This window comes from Lepisosteus oculatus, chromosome 9 (genome assembly GCF_040954835.1).
Source record: "Lepisosteus oculatus isolate fLepOcu1 chromosome 9, fLepOcu1.hap2, whole genome shotgun sequence".
NCBI classification, from domain to species: Eukaryota; Metazoa; Chordata; class Actinopteri; order Semionotiformes; family Lepisosteidae; genus Lepisosteus; species Lepisosteus oculatus.
This window is the reverse complement of record NC_090704.1, coordinates 19,375,496-19,400,451: the sequence shown is the minus strand read 5'-3', so window position 1 is coordinate 19,400,451 and position 24,956 is coordinate 19,375,496. Positions and strand designations below refer to the sequence as shown.

Sequence of the window (24,956 nt, the reverse complement as noted above, 5' to 3'; positions counted from 1 at the left end):
AAGGTGATCCCAATCTTTAGTTTAGGTAGCTTATAAGACTTAACAGATTTGAGGTTCTCTTTAATGATAGGAGTCCCTTTACCTAATAACTCTTAACTTCCCCTACTCATTTTAGCACAACTGAAAAAAAAAAACAGATCTGCAATTTTAAGATCTGCTACTGCCTTTAACAATTCTGAAGCTTTGTCATTCATGAAGCAGTTTCTGACCATGCAAATCCCTCCATGAAAATCTGCCTGAAACAGCACAGTGCACAATGGGACTATCAACACTTTCTCTCAGGATCACTATAATACCATGTGGAATTTAATACTGAACTCCATGGCACCAGACAGATGTCTGCCTGACAAGCAGCTCACCAGTCTGCCAGTGTACGTGTTGTTCCAAATATGAACCCGTACCAGTTAAATCCCCGATTGCTCAAATGGATAGTCTTAAAAGAGAAAGGAAAAAATGTTGTGTGGTAGCATGCAGAGGTTTATCATTGGAAATGAATGCAAATGAGACAGAAGATTTACAATATTATTTAATCACAGTCCCTGCCAGTAAAGAATCACTGTTGCACATAAGTTACATTAATTTCACAGGTTTTTTTTGTTTTTTCTTCTTCAAACTTCCAGTTACTCCCTCCTGACTCAAGGAAAAAAGAAGCGGATTGTATTATACAAAAATGCAAACCAATTTTCACACAGTGAATTCTTTTTATATGAAGAAAAAAGTATAACAGCTACATCCATATTGGAGAAAGATAATTCTAAACATTCCTTAATGGAGTATAATATAAAAACAAACAATTTTTGAAGTTAAACTTGTACCTTAATTTAAGCAATCTATTACAAGACAATTTGGGAGTAATCATCGAAAGCAATTACGTTCCCAATGTTAGGAATAAAATCAAAACAATGCAGCAAGAGCAGCCCAGTCTTGTTACAATAAATGCAGTTTGTATGGAGGCAGGGGAACATTCCTGGTGCCCCTCAAGAGTGCTGCCAGTGCTCCATTTGGGAGGCAAATTTCACTCAAGACCCTGTCACTATGTTTCAAACTACAAGCTGAGTAACTGTTGTGTTGCTAAGAGCTGTCATCTCCCCAAACTGAACAGAACACACTGTACTACTGATACAGTGACCAACACAGATCTTACAAAGATCAAAAAAAAAAATAACCCATCACTTTTCAAGGACCAAGAGACCGGCAATGCTTTCATAGCAAAATAAGTGGTCAAATACAGCTAGAATCAATGCTTCCTCTTTTATTTTTCCCTTCTAGAATACACTGGTAAAGTTTTATCTACCTCACATCAAAAACAGTAACAGCAGTGTGACAGGTCTCAGATCTCTGTTAGAACCAACAACAGTAAATATTTAGTCTAAAATGGAAACGTATTTGAAATTGCAAAACCATTGGAGTTACAAAATGTGTTTTCCTTCCTGCTTTCCAGTGTCTCCCAATTTGAGCAAAAACAGACACTCTATACGAAGCTCTCAGTCAGGGACTTGGGGGTAAAGACAAACTTGTTGTACTGTCATCAGTTAAGGAATCCAGTTGCAAACTGACGGCAAAAGGTAAACAGTAAATGCTCCACTATATACCTACCCTGATTTCCCTTCGTTTTCTAGAGTGTGAAGGGGTAGATGAGGATATGCTGAATGAAAAGAAAAATGGCCATTATAGCTACAAAGTAAAATGAACAATTCTATAATTTTTTAAGAATCTGGGTTAAAGAATAATACCTAGTCACAAGAAGAGGAGAAATATGGCTGCACTATTATTCTGTTGTCCTATGGTGACTTGTAACCTTTCAGGCCATACAGTGAGAAGGCAACGTGACAGCCTGTCAAATACAGCACACTGTACTTTCTGAGCTTGAAATAAGGTTTGGTTTATTCTTTGTCTAGATTTGCCTAAATGTTTTGAAAGGTGAGCTGGATTTTCATTCTATTTCTGCCAATTGTCAATACTGTTTACCCAATGCATGCATTTTTATCATTTCAGCATGAAGTTTAAACAATCAAAACTAAACAATGTAAAAGACAATGTGTATGTTTTTACCCACAAACCCACCCCTGAGTGAACTGCAAGCTTGGTGAAAACACACAAACATGTCCTCGGCCATAGCATGGTTTATCAGAAACAGTGTAGCCACGGCGAGTCCCCATCAATACCTGAAAACACAGAACATTCAATACAGTACAACCTTACATTAAGCTAATTTTTTTGGACATTGTTTTTCTTTGAACAGACACAAAATGGCTAAGTAAACAAATGTTACAAGTCTGGCACTGAACTCCTTTGACTAAGAAAGGATAAGAGTTGTTCAGTTGTGCATTGGCAACCAGATACAGATCATTGCATTACTGATTTGTAGAGATCATTTAATATAAATGCTGACTCCAAGCGAGTGTATTAACAGTTGCACATTATATCTTTATTTACAGGTGTTATGTACCCAAACCTTAAATATATTCAAGAACCCGCCAAAAGGCACATTTATCAGGGGTGATCGTCTGGTGTGTGACACCAGGATCTGTCATAGTCCAGCCTGACTGGGTTGGCTTTGCTGATTATTACTGCCTGAAATGCCTGAAGTGAAACACGCATGGACACAGCATCCAATTACCATGCAAAGCTGCTATTGCTATTAAAGAACACCACTGCTATAGAAGAATAATGCAAAGTCTTTTAAAAGGATTCTTCACACAACAGCCAAAACCATTCTTGAACATTCACACACTTGAACCCAGGAGTTCCTGTGGCTCCAGCCCTCAAGAGCTACAATCCAGAAGGGATTAAGGCTGAACCAGACAAAGTTTACTCTTTTAGATTTTACACACTTAAAACAATCGCCCAGTGGTGACACTTGAGGAACAAGACAAGAGACCCCCGGTGTCTGCAGATTACACAACTCCACTTGGGGTGAATTTTCGTACAAGTGACATGCTGTATTAAGGTCACTTTATATGTAGAGACCTTGGCAAGTCTGGTGCATTCCACACGATCACCCCTGCGGTGCAGCGTGCGGCTCAAAACACGAGCCTCTTCAAACCCAAGGAAGGAGAGGCATTCTTCTCAACTGTGTCTTAGCAAGGTTCTTTCATAGCCAATCTTGACGATTGCTTAAGTGTCAATAGCTCTGTCTCAAGCAATAATAATCATAACAATATTAATAATTATCAGAATATTACATAGAGATTAGACGTTAAAAGAAGTTTCACCAAAAACGGTGCTTTAAGATCGCACACTGTCTCGAGAGACCAGTATATGTCGGTCTACAAAAAGTACAAACGCGTCAGAAAGAAGCAGAACTGGAAAATGTACCGATAACGTACATTTGGTTTTAATGTCTACTCAGTCTATCAAAGCTCTTTAAGTCACAGGTCATCTCAGTATATAGTGACGTTTGGGGAAAAGTATTTGGAACTAGGCAAACTCTTTTAATGCTACATCACAAGGACTCCACTGTGACTTCAAAAGCTCTGGTGTCTCTTTCCTAATGTGCAGGCACATCTCTCAAGAGTTCTGTGATGATAATCAGCCTGTGTGTCACAAACAGCTGGATGAGCACAATGGTCAACTTCACCAAGACCAAGTGCAAGGGAGGAAACCTATTTTGTTTTGTTTGATGTTGACTAAAATCCAATGGCATCTCAATCCTCAAAAGACAAAATCCTCAAAATATAGTACTGTATCTTCAAAAGGTGGCACTGTCCACAGTTTTACAACTTTATTCTCTTGCTCAACTAAAACAAAATCTGCCAGGTGTTGCAGTGCATACCTGCTTACCTGGTTAGCTGTTATAACTAGCAGGGAATTTCAGACCTTTTGGACACATTAGGGTGTCAAAACCAATTGCAAAGCAGCTGCACAGCACCAGGCAAAGGAAACATAGAACTGAAACAGAGCAAGGAGAAATAGTAAAGCCCTTATCTTTTTCTACATGACAAATGAATCTGATGTCTTCTTGAATTTGGGGTTGCAGAAACAGAACACACACTTTATGCCGTATACAGAACAAATGATGCTTGCACATTTCTGACAGTACAGTCTTTCAGTTCTGCAATGGATCTGAATGTCAGTTCTTAATGGTGCAACAGACCACGAATTTGTGTCATTCCCTGAACCATCACTTCTTAGGCAGAAGAAAAAACAGCACTGGAAGTAATAGAGGAGGTACACTTAACCTGCTAGATGGGACATTTTTGTCCAAATACCCTTTATCAAATAAGAAAAGCCAGTATCACAAGGAATGCAGGAGCTGTATAATTGTTCAATGCACAGTGCATCACAATCTAGGTTTTGTAAATGAAAATCTCCAAATTTAATTTTCAGGCTTTCCAGTTAGCCTACTGAATAAAATATTCCTTTTCTTACTGTCCCATTGTTAACTGTTCGTAACTCCCATTTCACAAAATGAGACCTCTGTGACAATTATACAGGTATTCATAGATATTGTATGAATTTGCACCGTTCAGTAGAGCAGATATTCCCAAGGGCCAAACTTTCAAGGATTTTAAATGGTATGTGCAAACCTCAAGAAATTACATTTACTTTTCTTTGATTTAGCAGTCTGAAATACACACATAAAAACTGCATCTCAAAATTGACGCTTAAGAACTAAAAGGCCAAGATTATGCATTTAAATAATGTTGATCTTGATAAAAATTATTTTAGTTCTTGAAGAGGAATAAAAAGGGGATTAAGCCATACTTTCACAAAATCTAAAACTTTTGGGCCTCATTTACCGTAGAAGTGATATTCCTGCTTTTTTTTCTGGAAAAGACACAAAGTCCATATCTTTAGCCACCACCTGTTTTATACTCTGTATAAAACAGAAGTATTGTATTTAGTACTGGAAACCCTCATGCTCACAGCTGCCAGCTAATAGATTGCTCATCCTCTAAAACTCCCAAAACAAATGATAACCAAATCTGTAAAAACATGGCAAAAATCATCATGCAACTTCACAGAAGTTATCAAAAAAAAATTCATTCCGATTAAGAGCTCAGTGCAAAAGGCAGCTATCAGTGTACTGTGATCACAGGCTCAAAAATGTTCTGAGGAATAAAACATTTCCACTATACTATAGTGCTTCCAAAAAATATAATTTGGTTTTAAATTGCAAGACTCCAGCATTTCCTATAAGAAGTCATTGCTTCTAAGAATTTAGCGAGTTTAGCTAATTCAAACTACGCATAATACATAACCAATAGAATCCAATGTATTGATACTCAAGCACAGGTGCTAGATGATTTGTGTGGAGGTCGGGTGTATGCCAGTGCTGTAACTATGCTGCATCGTGTGAGACAGAGCACACAGTGTGCTTTGTGCCCCTTATGGGTGACGAAACCTTGTATATCTGAGAACAGAACCAGAGGTTGTTCACCTGCATGCATGCCACTGAACTGGACTGGAGGATTTGTTACAGTATTTTTCTAGATTTTTTGTAGATGTTGAGCTCCCCCCCATTTGCTGTAAAATAGAGAAATCATTTAATGGCACCAATCCCCTGCTTCACCAGAAGGTGATTAGAAAACTAATTGAAGTTCCACCTATAAAACAATTGTTCCAGATTTTTATTTTCTGTTTAAATAGAAATAAAAATGAAGTTAAGATAAATGGCTGGCAGAACATTCCACAACTCAAATTCCCAGATAAGATATTTTACTGAACTTCTTTGGCATCAGTGTCAGCCTGTCTATGGTTTGCAAGTACTGGAGTAGGATACTGTTTAACTGGAAGTCCTTTGTCCCGTTTCTCAGTACTACATGAGCAGATCATTCTATTAATTAGAAGTCGATGTTCAATGGGGAAACAATCCCACCTGGTACTCAGTGGGTTTTCAGAGCCTGCACTATAGTTTTACACATTCTCCATGTGGTTTTGAAGATACATTTTAAACATATGATCACAGTATTACTAATAGCATAGTTTTTTTAAATGGTTTTAAGGCCAATATTTTTAATGAAAAAACAAACAAACAAAAAAGCTCGAATTCCAAGCCAATACATACTGCAAATGTGCAGATCAGCCAGGCCTGTTATATCTAATTCAATGTGAAACAGTATTTTGCCCTGCCTGGTCAGTATATACTTTAGAGGAGACTTTACTCAACGTAGAGCCCTACCAGCTGGCAGACTGCTTCACTACTGAGGGACATCTGCACTGTGCGCAAGTCACTTAACTAGGATGGGTTCAGTTCTCTGCAAACTTACAGGTACCACAGACTACTTCAGCCAGTTTATACAACACAAGTCATTATAGCCACATTAAGAGCTATTATAAACATTCTGCCAGGTGTTAAAGAACTTGCAACAATCCAACATCAGACTAATATCCGCTTGCCACCAGTGTCCGTGCGGTCAGAGAGAGATTTCTGTACTGCTTAACAACTGGATGCCTGAGATTCTAGACTCTCACATCCTTGTGTATCAGTTACTGCAAAAACGCAGTACACACAGGAGCCAATTAGGAGACAGTAATAGTCACTCAAAGTAGCTGGGCTCTGTCTAGTTCATGTTTTGTGCACAGTGCAGTAGATAACAAAGGCTCGTTAAATTCAACCAGACTAGATTAAAAAAAAGCCACATATAGCAGTTACTTATTATATGCCTTCTTGTTTTCTGGCAAGAGCTTCCTTCCATTATCAGGTGTGTCTGTGTAGTAACAGGCCACTAAACCAGTAGGATACTTCCAGTTGGCTGGCTGCCCTTTGATCTCACATTTGATGTGGCTGCTCAGACTCTTATGACAAGTTGCTAATGAACATGACGATGTTCTTTCTGTAGTTCAATTCAATTTTTGCACATTTTCAGATCATTCCGAGAGCCCCACATCACATTCACAGCTTTTTCACATGATCAAAATAACAAACTGAGATGTCAATATTGATCAAAATTGGAAAAAGTACTGAGAATTGAAAGGTAATTTGCTCATTAAGGGGCCTAATGATATTCCCCATCAACTTCATGATACCTAATGTGAGATTCCTAGGGTTAACATGAAAAACACTGAAAAGATTAAGTGGAAGGTTTCAGTGAATTGTCAGTATATTGAAATGGAATCACAATACAACTCTGCAACTCCAAGAAATAATGCCACCCACTAGTTTAATTACTCTAAACAGTATTAAGGTTTGAGTCTGATAGCACTTTGGACTATAGGTTTCATATACCCAAAGTCAATGCATAATGCTTCATAAAAAATTACTTTTCTGAGACACTCGAGAAACTGCTGTTGTTTTGCTTAGTGCACACAAAAAGTACAGAAAATAATCCTAAGCGTTTTCCTAAGTATTTAAATTTAACAGCAAACAGTCAATACAGGCAACCAGTTCCCATTTTGTTTTCCCACCAGGAAGCAGACCTGTTAGGTTTTTAGAAAACTGAAGTGGCTTGAAGTACAGCAACACACTGTTTCTAGTGCAACACCTCTCAGCTCAGGCATATAATAAAGTAACCTTGGAAATTGTTTAATCATGGTTTTCCTAGATTTCATTGCATCAATCAACTAAACAGTGTGGTATCAATTGCCCTGGCACCCAAAGCATTTAATGTTATATTTAAAAAAAAATTTAAAGTTCATTCACAGAACAAAAAAAGAAAAATATTAAATTCACTGCAGATACTGCTCATCTCTAAATAAAACATGGAACAGGATGGTGAGTGATTTGTGTACTGTACTGTCAACACATTCCACCCATATAAAAAAACTGGAGCAACTGAATCCTCATGCAAAGACCTCTTGGCTTAGTAACTCAGAAGCCATTACAAAGACTTTGAAGGCAGGGCTTCTTTAATGCAAGCACACTGCTGGGAGGCTCCCAGTTCAGTTAATCAAGGTGGATTGTATTGGGCTTTGTGTACATGACCAGAAAGCCTGCTGCTCCAGTGGCCCTGCTCCAAGAGGGCTGGCTGGGGATTTTCTCTCCAGCTGCAGGAATATGTGCTACCCCACTCTGGTGCTTCTGGGGTGGTCTAGGAACAGGAGTGAACCACCCCATTCTTCTGTAGATCAGTGGTGCTCCCCGAGTCGGCAGACAGGCTGAGGGAGGAGGTCTTGCTGGCCAAAGAGGAGATGCTGTTCTCCTGGACCAGGCTGGATCCATTTGGCCCTTCACTGTAGACAGCAGTAAAATGCTTGGTCAGCAACAGCTCCAGGATGGGGGGGTTTGTGTTACTGTCCCCTCCCTCTTCAGCTAATCCTCTAATCAATCACCTCTGTCACAAAAAGATCACACCACTTTACACATTACAATAGGACACAAATATTGCACTGCAGGAAGGCCACGCTAAACACAAATAATAGTGCTTTAAAATAAGAGGTACATGTAGGAAAATTACAAATCCCAAAACATTGGGTAGAAGGTAACTACTGACCCTCACAGGGTCCAAACCTAGCATAGTGAACTGGTTAACAAACTCATAAATAAGGGACAGCAATGTAAAACACTGACTGGACTGATTTAAGACACTATGCAATTTCCAGTGTGCATGAGTTAATGCCAGAGAGTATCATATGTACACAATTAGCAATCACTCACTGCACAGGCTCTGAAGTCCCCAACCCTGTGAGGGAATGTGGGTGACTGATTATGACCTTGCAGACAGATAAACAACTATCAGATCTTTTTGTTTTGCACACACCTGAGGGCGAGAGAGAGGTCCTCCAGAGGTACCTTGTGATCAGGCTGTCCATTTTCAGACGTCTTCATTTTAAACTGCACATCATGAGGTCCTTGACTCTCCTGCCAGGAACAAAGGAACAAATTCTTGGCCTGAACATCAGAGCCTACATGAAACACTATTAGGTTTTCACCAGAGCCTGCAGCAACACTGATTGCTGAACACTTTCAATAACAGTAACTTCTCTTTTGGTTTGAGAATATCAAATGGACACACAGTTATCAAAGTAAGTTTGCAAGATTGTTAGGAGTTTAAATAGTTTGAAGCAAGAACTGACTGCATAAGCAAAAAGACAAAAACAGCGGGAATCTAGGGACAGGTATATTAGTGAAAATAACATTACTGTGACACCACAGCAAGTGGGCTGAATTTTAACCTCTCTGTTCTGATCTTCATCTATCACTGCATTAGTTCATCTACCAAAGCAGCACCACACAGCAGCCACAAGGATGCCGGTGAGTGACCAAGCACTGCAAGGGTAGAAAAAGTGTACCCCCTCACTAGAACCTAACAGCAGAGGTAGCCATTGCAATAGCAGCAGTTCCACCAGAATTCATGATATGAAGTTAATTGGGGGTGTAACAGAAGATTTGTACAGCCAGAAGCAATCAAATGGATTGAATGAATATGCAATTGGACACTTACAAATTTGATTTTGAGTAAACAATAGAATATCAATTTTCTACTTTTTTTTACCCAATTACTGTTTCATTACAATAATAACATATTAAGGTGACTGGTTTCATGACGTGCAGCCTTTGAGATGTATCGCTTATAAGATGCAGGAAAACTGCAGGAAACATCTACCAGCTGTTACTTAGTCAGCAATTAACCATATAGGACTCCCAAAGGCTGCTGTTCCTTACAAACCAAGGCTATATACAGGTAGTGCCAAAAACCTGAAAGTCAGAATACTGACAAAATCCTTTGAAAACAATAGTACCGATACAGAGGAAGCCAGGGTACAACTAGACATTCATTCACTTACAAATATGAAAGCCCAAACACTTTAGCCATCTCTTAACAACCATCTAATGGAGCATAACCTAACCGTTATATTTCAAACCTAAACAGATCATAAAAGATGGCCTGATTGGAAACTTCACTCACCTAAAGCATTCAAAATCAATATAGGGAAAACTATGACCAACATTATAGGAAATACACCAGGCCAGAGAACTTAAATCTTTCAATCTTACTCCTAAACAGCATTCCACATAGGAAGATTCTATGTGAAATTAATCAAGCCTATTAACAGGACTGATCTCAAAATTTCTGAAGACTATCAAACTAATAATACAGTTGTCTTTACATCCACAAGGTTTAGCTTGAATATTGACCTTGTAAAGAAAAGAGACAACAAACCCTGTTTCACTGGTATTGGTAAATATCCAAAATTCAGTATAGGGGACAGATTAAACTCCCCCCCCCCCCCCCCCAAGTTTAAAATTGTCAAATGTGTTTGTCTCAGCTCACAACTATGGTCCCCAACGCCTCATGCAGGGGAGAATGTGGAAGTGTAAGCACACTCCTCACTTGCCTCTAAGCCACTTGTATTTTAATCACGGTCAGTTAGTGAAATGTGCCCTGGCCTGGGACCTGTGATCATATTGCTCAACCTGGTTAGGCGAGCAGCTGTATCAGTTGAGTCACTCAAGAGGCTCATTAGCTTCAACTGTTTCTGACTACTTCCAGTTCATACAGCTCTCCTTGAAACTGACCATCACCATAATATCTTGCTTTTTCATAACATCTTTCTGAATAAAAAGGCCTGAGATGTGCTTTAATGATGGATGACATACTGGGCATCGTGCAACGTTTTTGGGATCTGCATGTCAAGATTATGGCTGAGACACTGTTTACCTCTCCTCCTACTGCAACCTCACAACTCACCATGGCTATCTCCCGTGTTCTCTTGCCAATCTCCCGCTCCACCTGGTGCAGCTCTAGGCTCAGCTGCTCACTGGACAGGGGTCCGGCTGCCCACTTTGCCGGGATGGGCTGAGTGGCCAAGGTGCTCGGCTCTCTTTGCAGCAGCATGGTGTTACTAGCAGCCTAAAGCAGGGGAGCCAACCACACATGATACCTCATGGCATCTCACTCAGGGACACAGTGCCAGATTAGATGGGACCACAGCAGCAGCACTACAGTTCCAACACACACACACCTCAGCAGGACAGGGCAGGCCAAAAATCAACACGGCCACTGGCTTCCACAAGATGTTTGCAGCTTGACAGAAACCGTGAACTAGAAGATGAAGCATAGCTTCTTGTTCACAATGCAATAATGTAATTGCTTTTCTATAACACTGTAAACTAGGAACCTGTCACAGGTGACCAAGAATGATGGGACTGGAGCAGAATTCCCTTTGCAATAATGGACACCCGCTACCAGCACACATTGAAAAAGTACCTGGCCTTTTAGTGGATCTTAAAATTGGAAAGTCTGCTATGCTGCATGAATGATTAGTCTTTAGTTTTACTCCTAAATGAGCTGGGAATCTTCAGACTCTATTATGTTTTGGTGTGAAATACTAAACATTTATTTCCAAATCTCTAGCCAGCACTGGTGTTGAAGAAACTCAGGAAACTTATACAACTGTAGCTTTCCTGAACTAGGACTGGATAACACTATGGTGATGCTGGAATATCCCAAAGAGTTCCTGGGAAGAAGATGTAGAGATTTTATGGAGAAAACACGCTAATTGGTTTGCTGTGAGACTTTGGGTGCATCAGTTCCTTGAGGATAAAAGATGGTCACACATCATAAAAGAAACTCAGTCGGAAACAACTAACACTTTAAAACTGATGCCTTGCCCTTTTATATAATTTCTTGTGTAAACTGAAGTAAAGAAGGCTGTGGTTCCCTGTCAATGAAACGGAGACTGTGGCAGTGTTAATCATCGGGCCATTTAACACAGCAACATTCTTCAGCTTTAGGATCAGGTTGCATAGCAAATATATACAGCATGAGGCATGATCTAAACTTAAAAAGATTTGCAATCGATAAAAGTGAAAACGAAGATGAAGTCATTTGCTCATCTTTACACAAAGAATTTAGGGAGTTTGTAAGCCACTGTTCAGCCATGCTGCTGTGACTGTCAAGGACTTTTCAACAGTTAGAAATTGATCAGATATCAGCAATAGAAAATGACCTTTTTCATGGAGCTTTTGCAGTATTTTTATATTACTGATTTTCAACCTTTTCAACTGCTGAATATATATTGTTGATCTGTGCTGTCTATAACTGTTAAACAATCATTTTTTCATGTGTTCACTTCTAATAGTACTATACTCACTGTGGTTCCAAAAACTCTCAAAAACTGCTAGTAAGAATTTTAAATTTGGGGAAATGAGAATGTGCCAGAAACGTTTGTAGACTGCAATTCTTAGAATTTCAGAAAAGGACCCCTCGAGAAGGTGCAATACAGAGATGACTGATGTGTGTCGGTTAGAAGTAATGGGCCCAATTGTGACATGGTAATATCAAAGGAGGGCAAAATATCTACTTCAACTTTTCACCTACAGTCTTGAAAGTCATTTTAAGAAAGCAAAAGTAGCTGGGCTTTCAGCGACTTCTGCACGAGTATATACCTCCAGTCCACGGATCTGCGTCTGCTGGCTGATCTGCTGGTTGACTTGCTGGAGCTCCATCTTCAGCTGCTCCCTGTCAGGTGGAGGCATTGGTGGCCTGATAATCACACACAAGAATAATGACTTCTTCAAGTACAGATAGCAACTCAGAGTCTAAGGGTTTCTTGTCTCAGACAGGACTGGTGCTAAGGAAATATTGCTCCCCTACCTTTCACTGAAGTGTCCCTGAGACGTCACGGTTTGGTGTTGTTGGTAAGAGGCTCCTCCCCACCCTCTGTGGTTCTCATACGTGTAGTCAGCTGTAGGAGAGATGCAGTGACACCTCAGTGACAAACATGGCAGTGTGAGTGCATACTGGTGCTCAGGCCATTTCCTCTGTATTCCTGCTGATTCCACTGAAGTCCATCTGTCCCTCAAATATACAGTTAACATCTTCCACTACTCTTCTTCTTTTAGACATCAACTTCTCCATTAACTACCCCCAACTCTCTACTTCAGTCTATTACAAACCCACTGATTCACACAACTATCTCCTGTATAGTTAATTTCACCCCAAACACTAAAAACTCTCTCCCTTTTTCACAGTTCCTTCAGCTACGGTGACTCTGCAGCGACGACATCGATTTCCTGAACCAAGGCCTCAAAATGTACTTTTTCCATCAACAGAGGATACCCTAGCAGTATTACTGACAGGGCCCTTGCCTGAGCCAAAAACAGCCCTCGGACAATCAACTTGAGCAGGAACTCCCGCCATAAGAACCGCATTCCTTTGGTGCTTCCATACCACCCCATCACACTTTCTATACTCAGGACTATTAACTACACCTTTTCCATCCTACAGGATGATCCCTTCATTGGGGCCCTCTTTTCTGACCACCTAATCTGCATAACCTTCTTGTTCACAGCTCGCCCATCATCCACACCAGGCACTTTCCCCTATAACAGAACTCGCTGCATCACCTGTAAATATATATATCTAACATCACGCTCATTCAAGGCGCCTCAGGACAATTTCGGATCACTCAGATGGCATCTTGTACCTCTAGCAACCTTATTTACTGGAACTCGTGCAAAAAAAGCCAAGCTCTACATTGGTGAAACAGGAAGGAGACTCGGAGACCACTTCAGAGAACATGTTCGGAATGTGAAGATTAAAGATTTCTAAAAGCCTGTTGTCACTCATTTTACCTCTGACGGTCATGATCACGCTAATCTCTCCGTCTGTGTTCTCAAAGATGGTTTGCCTAACTCCTACATCAGAAAGACTACATAAATTAAAATTACCCTGCAGCTAGGATCACACCTTTCCCCTTCTCTCAACAACAAGACTAATTTTCTTCTAAATTCTCTCTATTCATGGTAGGTTTCATTTCACATCTCACCTCACCTTTCCTGACTTCACACTACCCGATTGGCCACTCTGTCTGTCCCCTGCTCCTGCCTTTCGCTCCTCTTCTCTCCCAGCTTTTGTTCTCCTGCTACATTACCTTTGCTTACTGCCCTGTCTTTCTCACACCTGAAGAAGACTCCATGGCCAAAACGTGTTTTTTTTCTTGTCTTTTCAGCATGGAATAAACCTATTACTCGTTCCTTTGCAGACTGAAATTAGGCATTATATACAATGGCTGAGTTATAAAAGCTATCCTTGACATGATGTGACAGAGCTGTTCAAGCAAGACTATTTGGAATTACATGGCCTGGCTTGCCTTCTTAAACTGAAACTTAGTCATTTACTCAAGAGGGGCAAAAGGATCCCGCTTGCCTCTGTGAGCAGAAATTACATGCGTAGTGAAACAGTCAGCAGGGGAAGGTGGTCTCAGGCCTACCTGCCACAGGGACGTGTTTGGTAGCTGCGCTACCATGGGCCTGGGTAGAGGTCATGGCTTGTACTGGCCCGGTGGTCTGGTAGCCTGTTTTGGAGGTGCGTGAGATAGCCCCAAAGCGAGAGACGGTTGGCAGGGGGCCAAACGGAATGATGGGGTCATCGTCTTTGGCCTCAGCTGACCTTCGCTGCATGTCCAACTGCTGCTCTCTCAAACCCTTGCTGTCCACATTCTGCAGGAAGACAGGATAGATAGGAGGTTGTGAAGTCAGTTCCATTATTCTCCTTTTTTTCCCCAAGCACAAATACCAATAGCTGAATAAAATAAACTTTCTTTTCTAGAATGATCCTTAAACTAAAGGTGGACTTTCATTCATAAAATAAAAAAAAACATTTAAATACAAAAAGAAAGTGCAGCTCAATGGAAAAGTAGATACAGATACTGCACAGAATTAAGTATTAATGAGCAACTACATGTTAGAAATGTAGTATGTTGGAATTTTGAATTGTGTACTAGTTGGAGCATGATGTCCATTACATACAATGAAAACATCTGACCTTCATATGACAATTGGTTCAAAAGACAGCAGAGGACCTGCATCTGGGTTCACCAAATCTCCTTCCATCTCTAGGTATTTTCATGGCTGGTAAGGTGGATTCAGAATTCTTCCCCTGGCAGAAACTAAACCCCTAGGTTCCTAGCACTCTGCTGGTTCACACCATCACCATAGGCCTACCATGCTGTTCCTCTGGCTTTCCCTACAATGATAGCACTTCTTGGCCTGCAACAGGCATCTGAGACTTCTTCAGTTCTAATACAGCTGGAAGCCTGGGGCTAGGTTCAGTTAAAATTCTTCTCATTAAAAAGATTCTGACATCATCAACAATGTAATTGATATTAATATAAAAATTAACTTATTATTGGCCTTCTTCAGAGTATTTAAATTAGCTCAGATTGTTAGGCACAGATGTGTGCATCATAATTAAGTTTAGGAATGAATATTCTTGACTCAGTGACAGAAACCAAAAACATAATTTGCAGTAATATTAAGATTTCTCAGTATTTCTCCTGAAGTTACTAATGGAGACATGCATCAGTAATCACTTTGTGAGATGATGAGCCCAAAAGATTAAAATGGAGAATGTGGGCTAAATATACCTCTTTTTCTGTCCCAACTTACCTCCCATTACATTCAAAGGCAAAATTAAGAAAGGATAGGGCAGTCTAAAGTCTGTAAAAGGCCCAGATAGTCAAAAAGAGAAAAAGAATACACCAAGGAACAGGCAGAACTAAAAACAAATCACAGCTACAGGGAGAGAGAAAAACTGCAGCAGAAAAAAAATCAACAGTGGAATGGCAGTAGTATTGTAAAGATTTGAGTTAACAGGTTTTGCAGAAGAAAAAAGTAAAATGTACTTAAAGGTTATCAGCAATGCAATGCAACAAAACATCTGGTAATGTGGCCTCATTACATTGTAAAGAAGCAGGTTTGTTAATACATTTCTTTACATCTAGTAGAAATATTGCTTTCAACTTCGAGAATGTTTTGCCAACAAATACTACTTAACTGGATTGCAGATCATGTTGGAACATTTCTGGAGTGAAATGTCTGCTGTAAAACCTGTACTTATTTGCTCTTGCATTGCATTACATTGGTCATTACAGTGACTAGTGAACGGGAAGGGCCACACCGCGTTGCAATTCATGGGAGCTTGAACGCGACATTACAACATATAGTACTTTCACAAAGTTCATGATATTGTGCTGAATTCGAAATTTGTAATTTTTTTCTATAACAAATTAATTTTATAGAGATTTAATAACCGGTCTAAGAAACTGGGACTGCAATTCCCCCATTAAGGAATATTTCAGGTTTTTACAAAAGATATTGACATCCATGCCCCACTTTTAAAAAGGAGCTCTACAAGTATTAAGTAATTTTAGCATACCTGATACTTGGAATTACAGTGACTAAGGATGAGTTAGAACTCAGATCGTCAAAGGCTGACAGGATTTTTTCCTAGTTCTACCTAAGGAGACTGAAAGATGTTATTCACAGAACTTAAAACAAGGGTACTTCAATGGCCATGAGGAATGGAATATCACAAGGAATACAACACCAGTTCACAGAAGTAAAGTCTGCACACAGGTCAAAAACTCATTATGAACAAGAACTAATTAGGCCTCCTAAGGGGCATAATCGGGTATGCAGCTCCTCCAGACAAACTGTATATTCCCCAACACTAAGCAAACTAAATACGCAGATGACGGACAAAAAGTGTGAAAAGTGTGCAAGTTAAATTCTTGGAAGTTATGCTTTATCAAGTTAAGCTTTAGAAAATTTAGCTTTGGTAACCATAGCACGAAAAAGTTAGTCTACAAGCTGTAACTATTGCAACAAGGTTCCCATTGCAATAGGTTCCCTCCAAGGTCTTGGAGGATTTTCCCTTGGCCAGATTAAGAAAGCTAAGTCTAATCTAGAGAAGAAATCTGATTCAAGAATATACCATTCATGGAGAATCCCCAGGGAACTGTTTCCATTTGTGACCCCATGTCCTTATTCTGCTACTACGTCTGAAGCAAAGACGGAATTAATTTAGCACGTTTTCTTCCTCATGCTCTAATTGAGATGAACTTTTGAAGCAGGGTCTCCTCTAAGATTTACCTTTACTGCAGTCTATCCTTTTTCAATCGGGACAGATTTTTGGAGTTTCTTTTGAAGTAAGCTAATGGCTTCCTTCCATAAAGGCCAGCTGTGACTCATGCATATTTGTCCCTTATTAGCCATGATACCCCGTAGCTCTTAAGGTTTCTTTGCAGTTCTAATGAAATTCAACATGTTCCACACCGTTGTTTAAGCATTACAATTTAGATTTGAAATATTAACTTTATAAAATGTGTATGCATTATTTGTAATTCAACAAAATGGGACCTTACCGGAAGGGGATGAAAACAGATGCACGGTTGCTAAAAATCACAAGATAGAAATACTGTCCACCTTAGGTGAGATCACAAAATGTGAAGTGAATGATAGCACTATGCAATGGATGACACTTAAATGTACAAACTGCACTTTATTTTTTTGTCTACTTGCATCAGATGGAGCCTTTATATTTTCAAGCCTTAGAGACTAAGTTAAAAAGTAAACATATGTCTCTGAAGAAAATAAATGTGATAATTTACAAAAACTAAGAGCCAGAGAACCTTATAACCTTTTAATGACTGGAGTTGAGTGAATGTGCTGAACGCATCCCTGTTAATGGAGTTGAACAGCTACACCTCATAAGAGTATCGCTCTTGTTAGACAAGTTGTGCTACTAGTAAACGGGGATGGATTACAAATTACACGCCTGGGAGGCTGGCTACTGGCATACTGGTTTTGTTACCACAAGAGAACATCCCAAGGGAATTCTCAGCCATTGGATGGACCAGTGACAATTATTCCAATTAAATTTAGATATCACCGGAGAACACCACTGTGACCTTATGACCATCGTTTTAGTTTTCAGATCTGAGGTTAGCACTAAGTGTGTTTAAGGATGAGGGGAGAAAAAATAAATCTGTCCAAATGGAAAAATCAGGGAAACAGTCCCATGTGGTGATAGAATAATATTCAGTGAACCATCAAAATCACTGCAGTAAATCAGTGTTCACTAACAAGCAATAAAAGGCAAATATTCCACCAAATCGCTTCTGCAATTAAAGCTACAAGATGAGCATTGTTTTTACAGCAAGAATTGTGTATTTTTCACCAGACAGCAATCTTTGTCCGTATTTGTTTCCGATGTCACTGTTCTGTCTATAGTAATATGAAGAATACCACTTGTTGCTACAATTTCAGTCAAAATCTATGCTTGTGCAAAACAAATCACAGCTTGTATGGAGAGTTGTCAATCATAACATGCAATACAAAAGACTGGGATCACTAAATAAGAGGATCTCTCCCTTTCCTTTAGTAGGATCTCTACAAATTAGAAGCTGCTGTAAAAATCAAGTCAAAAGTTTTGTAGAAACATGTCTGTCAGTCTTATAATGTTGAAAATCTGCACTGACACTGTAATCTTCTCAAAGAAAGTTCAAGAGGAAAATAAATGCAGCACAGTGAAATTTAGTTTGGATTAAAAAATAAGCCACTAGTTTCTAAAAAACAAAAGGGCTGTTGGTGAATTATTTACGCTTGTCAATCAATAGTGCCAAAGGTAGTAAACAAGGAGTGAGAGTAAACAAAGATAACCTTCGGCTGATGAGCAGTTATCTGTTGTTCCCTGTAAAGTTAGAGCTGGGAAAACAGAAGTGAAATGAAATCGCCCCCACCCCCTCAGTTTCTCATGCACAACTTTTCACCACTCTTAAAACCATGTAATGTTTTTTTTCTCATTGTTGTCTTTTTGCATTAAACATACATTCATAAAGACAAGACAGGAGGTAGTATGTTGTACCAGAATTTACAGTACACAACTCAGCAATCCCAGAACCTAACTCACCATCATCTCCATGGTGCCTGATGCCATGATTTCTTTGGGCTTCAAGTCCTTGGTGCCAATGTAGGAGCCAATGGTATCGCACGACCAGGGTGAATACTGGCCAGTGAGGTCATGTTCACGTGTGCATTTCCCAAAAGCCTTGGAGTTCTCCTCCATGTACTGCTATCAGGGGAGAGAAAGTTACAGTTCTATTGTTATTTTAGGTTTTGATGCTATGCAGCGCAAAACCTTCATAAATGCACTACAGTGCTGACCAGAAGCCAGTACTGTGAGCAGACAGTGTCTCACTGACTTGGTAGTTACAAGCACATCTTAACTACCACAAGTGGGGAAGCTTAATAAACATAGGAAAGGTCTAGCAATCAGGTAAACAGATTAAACAATATCAGAAAAGTTTTACAGTTTAAATAACCTGTATAAGAAGTAAACAGCTCGGGCATGCAGTCTCAAATGTGTCTACACCACAGACTCGGAAAAGCAGCTGCTTGAAGAGCTACAGGGTTTTGTGCCGTACCTCCTGGGGGAAATCCGGGGGGAAGGAGTGGGGCAGCGTTGGTGATGGGGCAAAGGGAGGGGGAGAGATCACCTTCCTCTCTTCCAGCTGGGCCATGATCTCCTTACGGCGGCGATGCAGGTAATCGAGGCTAGGCTGGGATGTCCTGTTGTAAGGATCCTGGGAAGAAAGACAACGAATAAGAGACATCTTGTGAACAGCGTGGAGCTGCCAACTGTCACCTCTTCGCAGCAAAGGCAGAAAAAAGGAGAATGGGACAAGTATGGAATTAGTAGAAAATAGATGGCAACTTTGTGAACCAGTTTTTCTAAATATAAATGTTAAAAAAAGTATAACATTTCCTCCCATCCCTCATGTCATTTGGACACAATGACCAAGCAAAGAACCTCTAAACAAGAAGGCAAAGCAAGCAGCTCACGTGCTTGCTGGGTCAACTAACGAAATAAGAAATCTTGGAGACGGGACTTCCGGTTAGGATGCAGACGGGAATGGCAGCGTAATACGGATCACCTCCCAACAATTTTGCAATAAAGCCCTGAAAAAAGTTATTTTTGTACATTTTACAAGGGGCTGTCAGGAGAAGCAGGAGAAAACTACCGACCGTGGAAAATATTGAAACTGCAACTCCTGACTGCAGTCAGAGCAGCTCAGCGAGTTCTGAACGAGATGGTGCAGACGCCAGTCTTCAGAAAATATTATACGAACTTAGAGACTTCAGACAGGACAATAAACAGCAGCTTGCAGCTATTAAACAGGAGTTGAGCACGGTAAATAAGAGACTGAATAAGGAAGAGGGACAGGTCGAAGAAGTGGAAACAAGGGTCTTAACAACAATAGATATTTGGTGACTACGACTAGTGTGACTTATTTCTTTATTTTCTTGGTTACCCTCTTTTTTCTTTTTGGAAAAAAAGGTTTGAACTTGCCATTGCGCCACCTGCTCCAGAGAAGGAGGACTTTCCTAATGGACTTTCTTTTTTTTTTAAAGAGAAGCCCATACAGAGTTCATTTGAAAAGAACCCCACAGTTGGAAGAAAGTACTGTGAATGAGAGGGATATGGATATAGTTTTGTTTAAGATTGTTCAGTTAATTTTTTTGCTTATTGTGATTGTTTGTGATGTATTGTTAGAGAAAACTGATGGGAAGATGATGTTTAACAATGTGAAACATAGGAACAAGTAATAGGTTTATTCCATGCTGAAAAAAAGAAGAAAGAGAACACAATGTTTCGGCCGTGGAGCCTTCTTCAGGTGTGAGAGAGACTAACCCTGTCTCTCTCTCACCTGAAGAAGGCTCCACGGCCGAAACGTTGTGTTCTCTTTCTTCTTTTTTTCAGCATGGAATAAACCTATTACTTGTTCCTTTGCAGCCTACGCATGCTGACGCAGCTACCCACCTGAACTACTAATGTGAAACATATGTCTTGTGGGAAAGAGTTTGAAAGTTCTACTATTTACATCACATATGTTCAAGCAAGACCATAAAATAGTTACATTTAATGTTATTGGAATACTTAACCCTATTAAGAGAAATAAGATTGTCTAAAATGAAGAAAGAAGGGGCTCATATTGTTTTGTTTTTTTTACAAGAAACACATCTGAGTGTATTGGAGCATGAGAAATTAAGAAGGATGAGTTTATCAAAAATCTATTTTTCCTCATATAAATCTGGCCATAGGAGAGGTGTGGCTATACAGACATCTCAAAAGGCTCAATTTGAGTTGCTTACAGTTAAAGATAAGGAGGGGAGATATGTATTAGCATTGGGAAAAATGGAAGGGGAATTACTAACATTGCTTAATGTACAGTCATGTGAAAAAGAAAGAACACCCTCTGTTAATAAAATGGCTTTACATTTCAGGGCAGAAATAATCATCTGGTACCAACTTCTATAATTAGACAAATCAACTTCAGATAACAGACAACACATAACAGATTTCACTAGGTCATTATTTATTCAACAAAAAGTAAGCCAAAATACAGAAACTATGTGGGGAAAAAACAAGCACACCCCTACTGCTTCCACAGGAATTAAGAAGGTAATTAGCAGCCAGGTGCACTTGATTAGTTGATCATCGGGAAGTGTGACCACCTCTATAAAAGCAGAACTTTTGGCAGTTTGATAGTCTGGAGCATTCAGGTGTGTGTTAACACCATGCCAAGGAAAACAGACATCAGCAATTAACTCAGAGAAGCAATTGTTGCTGCTCATCAATCTGAGAAGGGCTGTAAGGCCTTTTCCAAACAATTTGAAATCCATCATTCTACAGTGCGAAGGATTATTTACAAATGGAGAACATTCAAGACAGTTGCCAATCTTCCCAGGAATGTGCGTCCCAGTAAATTCACCCCAAGGTCAGACCGTATAATGCTCAGAGAAATCGCAAAAAACCCAAGAGCTACATCTAGGGATCTACAGGCCTTCGTTAACATGTTAAATGTTCAGGACAGTATGATCAGAAAAAGACTGAACAAGTATGGCTTTTATGGAAGGGTAGCCAGGAGAAAGCCCTTTCTCTCCAAAAAGAACAGCACGGCTGCATGGCACTTTTTCCAAAGTTGCATCTAAGCAAACCACAAGATTTCTGGACCTATGTCCTTTGGACAAACGAGACCAAAGTGGAGATGTTTGGTCATTATACACAATGCCATGTTTGGCCAAACCAAACACAGCGTATCACCACAAACACCTCATACCAACCGTCAAGCACGGTGGTGGAGGGGTGATGATTTGGGCTTGTTTTGCAGCCACAGGACCCGGGTAACTTGCAGTCATCGAGTCGACCACAAACTCCTCTTTATACCAAAGTATTCTAGAGGCAAACGTGAGGCCATCTGTCCGACAGCTAAAGCTTGGTCATACAACAGGACAATGATCCCAAGCACACCAGCAAATCTACAACTGAATGGCTGAAAAAGAAAAGAATCAAGGTGTGGAATGGCCAAGTCAAAGTCTAGACCCCAACCACATTGAGATGCTGTGGCGGGAACTTAAGAGAGCTGTGCATAAACGAATACCCTCAAACATCAATGAACTGAAGCAATGTTGTAAAGAAAAGTGGGCAACATTTCTCCAAAACGAGTACAGAAAATGATTACATAAAGTTATTGCTGCTGAAGGTGGTTCTACAAGCTACTGAATCATGGGGTGTACTTAGTTTTTCACACATGGCTTCTGCATGATGGCTTATTTTTATTAAATAATAACATAGTGGAATCTGTTATGTGTTGTTTATCACCTGAGGTTAGATTTACCTACTTTTAGGACCTGGTAATGACCAGATGATGTTTTATGTCCTGATATATAAAACCATAGAATTGAAAGAGGGTGTACTTTCTTTTTCACATGACTGTATATGCCCCACCTGGTAGTGATTTTTGTTAAATGTTTAACTCGATGGCTAATGCACAGGGGATACTGATTTGTGGAGGTGATTGGAATGTGCGTCTTAACCCCAGGCTTGATTCTACAAATATATCTTCTCAGAGGGCTAAGTCATTGCATAAAAAGATTAATTTACTGCTGGGGGAAATGGTCATAATAGATCTTTGGAGAGATTTCTATCCAAGCGGGCGTGATTACACCCACTATTTCTTCCCTCATTCAGTATATTCAAGGATTGATTATTTTTTTATATACAAGAGAGATAGATATAGGATTCAACATTGCGATATTGGTAGAATTGATTTTTCAAACCACGCTCCTATGTCATTGTCCATACGATTAAGTAATAATCATGGAAATACAACATGGAGGATGAACTCCAGTCTTTTGAACGATCCACAATGTAAAGCACAGATAAAACAAGAAATACAAATATTTCTGGAGAAAAATGATGTTGGGGAAGTGGGACCAGAGAAGATCTGGAACAGATTAAAGGCAGTTATAAGGGTGAAAATTATTGCTCTGAGCAGTCATAAGAAGAAGGTAAAGCAATTACAATTATCTAATCTGGATATAAAGTTAGTCGTGGCCAAAATCACTAAAGCTGTTGGCAAGAAAATTAAAAAAACAGGGCAATAATACAATATATAAAATAAGGGACCAGAACTGTAATGATGTATTCTATAAATGGGAAGAAATCCAAAACACTTTTACAAATTACTGAAAACTATATACACAACCCCCTTCAGAAAGTGAAGAAAATATGTATGCTTTTTTGGAATGCCCCCATCATGGAGAGAGGCTATCATCTCAGTTATCCCTAAGGAGGGAAAAGATAGATTGGATTGTGGATCATTCAGACCAGTCTCAGTCCTTAATGTGGATTACAAAATATATACAGCAATACAGGCTAAACTAATCGAAAAGATTCTCCCTCATTTGATATATATGATCAAACAGGGTTTATTCAAGATAGATAAACCTATCATAACATTTGACGAACATTGCATATCATGAACCATATTCAACAATATAATTTAGAAGCTTCTTTAATGAAATGCCGAGAAAGCTTTTGACTCCGTTAGTTGGAAATACCTCTATAGGGTCTTAGGTAGGTTTGGTTTTTGTGAAAATATTATAAAAGGTATTCAAACTATAGATATAGATAGACCAACAGCATGGATTAAAATAAATGGTTATTTATCCGATAGCATAACTTTAGAACAAGTGACGAGACAAGGCTGCCCTTTGTCTCCATTGCTCTTTGCTCCATAGAGCCACTAGCCAGTGGATATGACAAAATAGCAAAATAAAAAGTATTTCTATACAAGAGAATGAGCACAAGATAGCACTGTACGCAGATGACGTTTTATTATATCTGGAGGATCCCAGTAGTTCACTTCCAGAACTAATGAAACTCTTAGATAGCTGTGGCTTGCTGGCAGGCTATATCTTAAATGTAAAAAAATAAGTTCTAACCTTTAATTACAACCCTCCCCATTCTTACAAAAGCAAATACCACCTTAAGTGGGACCAAAAGTTCAATACGATATCTAGGAGTCTATTTACCAAAAGATATTTCTACATTAGCAACAATTAATTATGGACCCCTTATAATTACAATTAAAGCAGATATACAGAAATGGAACCTAATCCTCTTTATGAGTTTTAGTTCTAGAATTAAACCTGAAAAATGAATCTATTGCCATGATTACTCTTCCTATTTCAAGCTCTTCCTGTAGAAGTCACTGCAAAACAACTTAAAGAATGGTATAAGATGATTTCTAGGTTTATTTGGTAGGGGAGAAAACCTGGAACAGATTCAAAACATTGCAACTTTCAAAGATAAAGGGGGGATGGCTTTATCAAATTTGAAAATTATTATTATGCATCTCAAATTAAACCTCTCATTAATTCTTGTAATCCAGAATATCAAACCAGGTGGGAAAATATTGAATTATCCCTTTTAAATAACGCCACGATTCATTTTATTAGTTAATAGGAATTTAGATAAAATTAGTGAAAAAATATTCAATCCATGGATAAAGTTTCAACTAAGGGCATGGAATAGGATTACAAAAGAGTATCACTTAGCTGAAGAAGTAAAGATACTCAGATGGTGCCTATGATACAGTTTAAACCAAATAAAGTGGATAATGATTTAAAAAGGAATAACTGCATTTTGTAATATAATGGATAAGAATCAGTTACAAAGTTTTCAGTATTTAAAGGAGAAACTATTTGGAGAATTCAGATTTTTATAGATATCTTCAAATGCGCCACTATTTTAATAAGGAGATTATAAGGGGAGATTTAGATATTGTTAATGATGGGGTATTGAAAGTAGTTACAGAAGCCTACAAATCAGAATAAAGTAAAGGCATTATATCTAGATTATATAAAGGTTTTATGGAAAAGAAATCACATTCAACAAAGTATATAAAAGATAAATGGGTGAAAGAAAGTGAAGTTAGAA

The 24,956-nt window shown here is 39.2% G+C and overlaps 1 protein-coding gene across 3 annotated transcripts in view; it reads right to left on the bottom strand.

Annotated features, from left to right (window-relative positions):
* Positions 1-513: 513 nt before the first annotated feature.
* Positions 514-24,956, bottom strand: part of rc3h1a (ring finger and CCCH-type domains 1a) — a 59,047-nt gene continuing 34,604 nt past the window's right edge. The window contains exons 13-20 of one of the 3 annotated variants that reach the window (XM_015339292.2): positions 19,096-19,254; positions 18,582-18,743; positions 14,101-14,329; positions 12,483-12,573; positions 12,275-12,371; positions 10,575-10,736; positions 8,643-8,743; positions 514-8,115 (exon numbers count right to left, since the gene is read on the bottom strand). In XM_015339292.2, the coding sequence (XP_015194778.1) occupies positions 7,974-8,115; positions 8,643-8,743; positions 10,575-10,736; positions 12,275-12,371; positions 12,483-12,573; positions 14,101-14,329; positions 18,582-18,743; positions 19,096-19,254 (1,143 nt within the window). In that variant the 3' untranslated portion in view covers positions 514-7,973. The remainder of the gene's footprint in view (positions 8,116-8,642; positions 8,744-10,574; positions 10,737-12,274; positions 12,372-12,482; positions 12,574-14,100; positions 14,330-18,581; positions 18,744-19,095; positions 19,255-24,956) is intronic. The other 2 variants (XM_006643079.3, XM_015339295.2) reach the window with 2 other exon arrangements.